We start from the raw sequence: 1308 nt of genomic DNA on the forward strand, positions 1-1308 counted from the left end.
TTCTAGAATAGATAGTAGTATCTTAAAAAATTCGATTTCGTTAAAGAAAAATTATTCAAGCTGTTGACAAGTAATTAATAGGTAAGATATTCGATTTATATTCTTTGGTAATAATTTATGAATTAATCGGTAGTAAAACTTTTATAACAATACATATTTATATGTACTACAGTCGAGTCGCGATAACTCGAAGTCGAATGGAGGTATAAATTTGCTACGAAATATATATGTGTATTATTCAAGATATCTAACCCGAATTTATATTAATTAAAATATAATTTCTATTTCGAGTTATTGCAACTTGACTGTATTTTTTTATAGTAAGTTTATTTAATAAATGTCAATTAAATACTAGGATGTTGTATTTCTAGTGGCTAATTATTAGAACTTACAGCTTATTATAAATTATAATTGATTGTGTTATATTTTAGTACGTTCTATAAACTATATTTGTCTAGGATTTAACTAAATTTTTTTTCTGAGTTTATTTTATTAATATAATTTTTTTTTTTAATTTACAGAAATTAGTTTTATAATTTATTAATACTTTGGCATTACTTATTAATTATTACAGTGGGTACTAAGAAGATTAATTTAAAAATATCGAGTTTCTTACATTTTAATTTTTTTTTTTTAGAAAGTCAAACTATGGAGGTAGAAACTTTATGCTCTAAATTAAAAGGTGAACGTCCACCTGTTGAAATAATTGAACATAAATCAAGAAAACGAACAAACCAAATTCAAAAAACCAATTATTTAAAGTCTAATACTTCAAATTCAAAAATTGATGAAAAAGTTAATTTAAGGAAATTACAAAATGAAATACTTAAATTTACAACTCATTTTGATGCAAGAAATACTAAAGCAAAAGAACAGCTTGCTATTAAATTGGGAGCAAAACCTAGAAAAAAGGAAAATTTAAATTATAAGCAATTAAAAGAAAAATTAAAGCAAGAAACTGAAGCAAAAAAAAATCAAGAACAGCTTTTTCAATTACCAAAAACAATGGTAAGGACATCAAAAACTCATAAAAGATTAAATACAAAAAAAAAAAAGTCACAATCTACTGATATAATTAAAAATTATGGAACAATAAAAAATAAAAAATAAAATATTTACATTTTAAACTTTTACATATTATTAAATAAACATTGTTATATAGTGAAAATTTGTTAATTTTTTTAAAATTTGGAAATTAAAAAACAATATTCCATCAAAAATATTTTCATAAAAATATTATTTTGTATTGTACTTTTTTAAAATCAATTATATACAATTTTAGTATTATATTAAAACCTAAGGACTTTC

The 1308-nt window shown here is 20.9% G+C and overlaps 1 protein-coding gene across 1 annotated transcript; it reads left to right on the forward strand.

Moving 5' to 3' along the window:
- Nucleotides 1-1027, forward strand: LOC113549453. Its single transcript, XM_026950764.1, is given in 3 exon segments — nt 1-81; nt 638-966; nt 968-1027. Coding segments are annotated over 2 exon segments (363 nt in total). The 5' UTR covers nt 1-81; nt 638-648; the 3' UTR covers nt 1013-1027.
- Nucleotides 1028-1308: the final 281 nt, after the last annotated feature.

Source organism: Rhopalosiphum maidis, chromosome 1, assembly GCF_003676215.2.
Source record: "Rhopalosiphum maidis isolate BTI-1 chromosome 1, ASM367621v3, whole genome shotgun sequence".
Lineage (NCBI taxonomy): Eukaryota > Metazoa > Arthropoda > Insecta > Hemiptera > Aphididae > Rhopalosiphum > Rhopalosiphum maidis.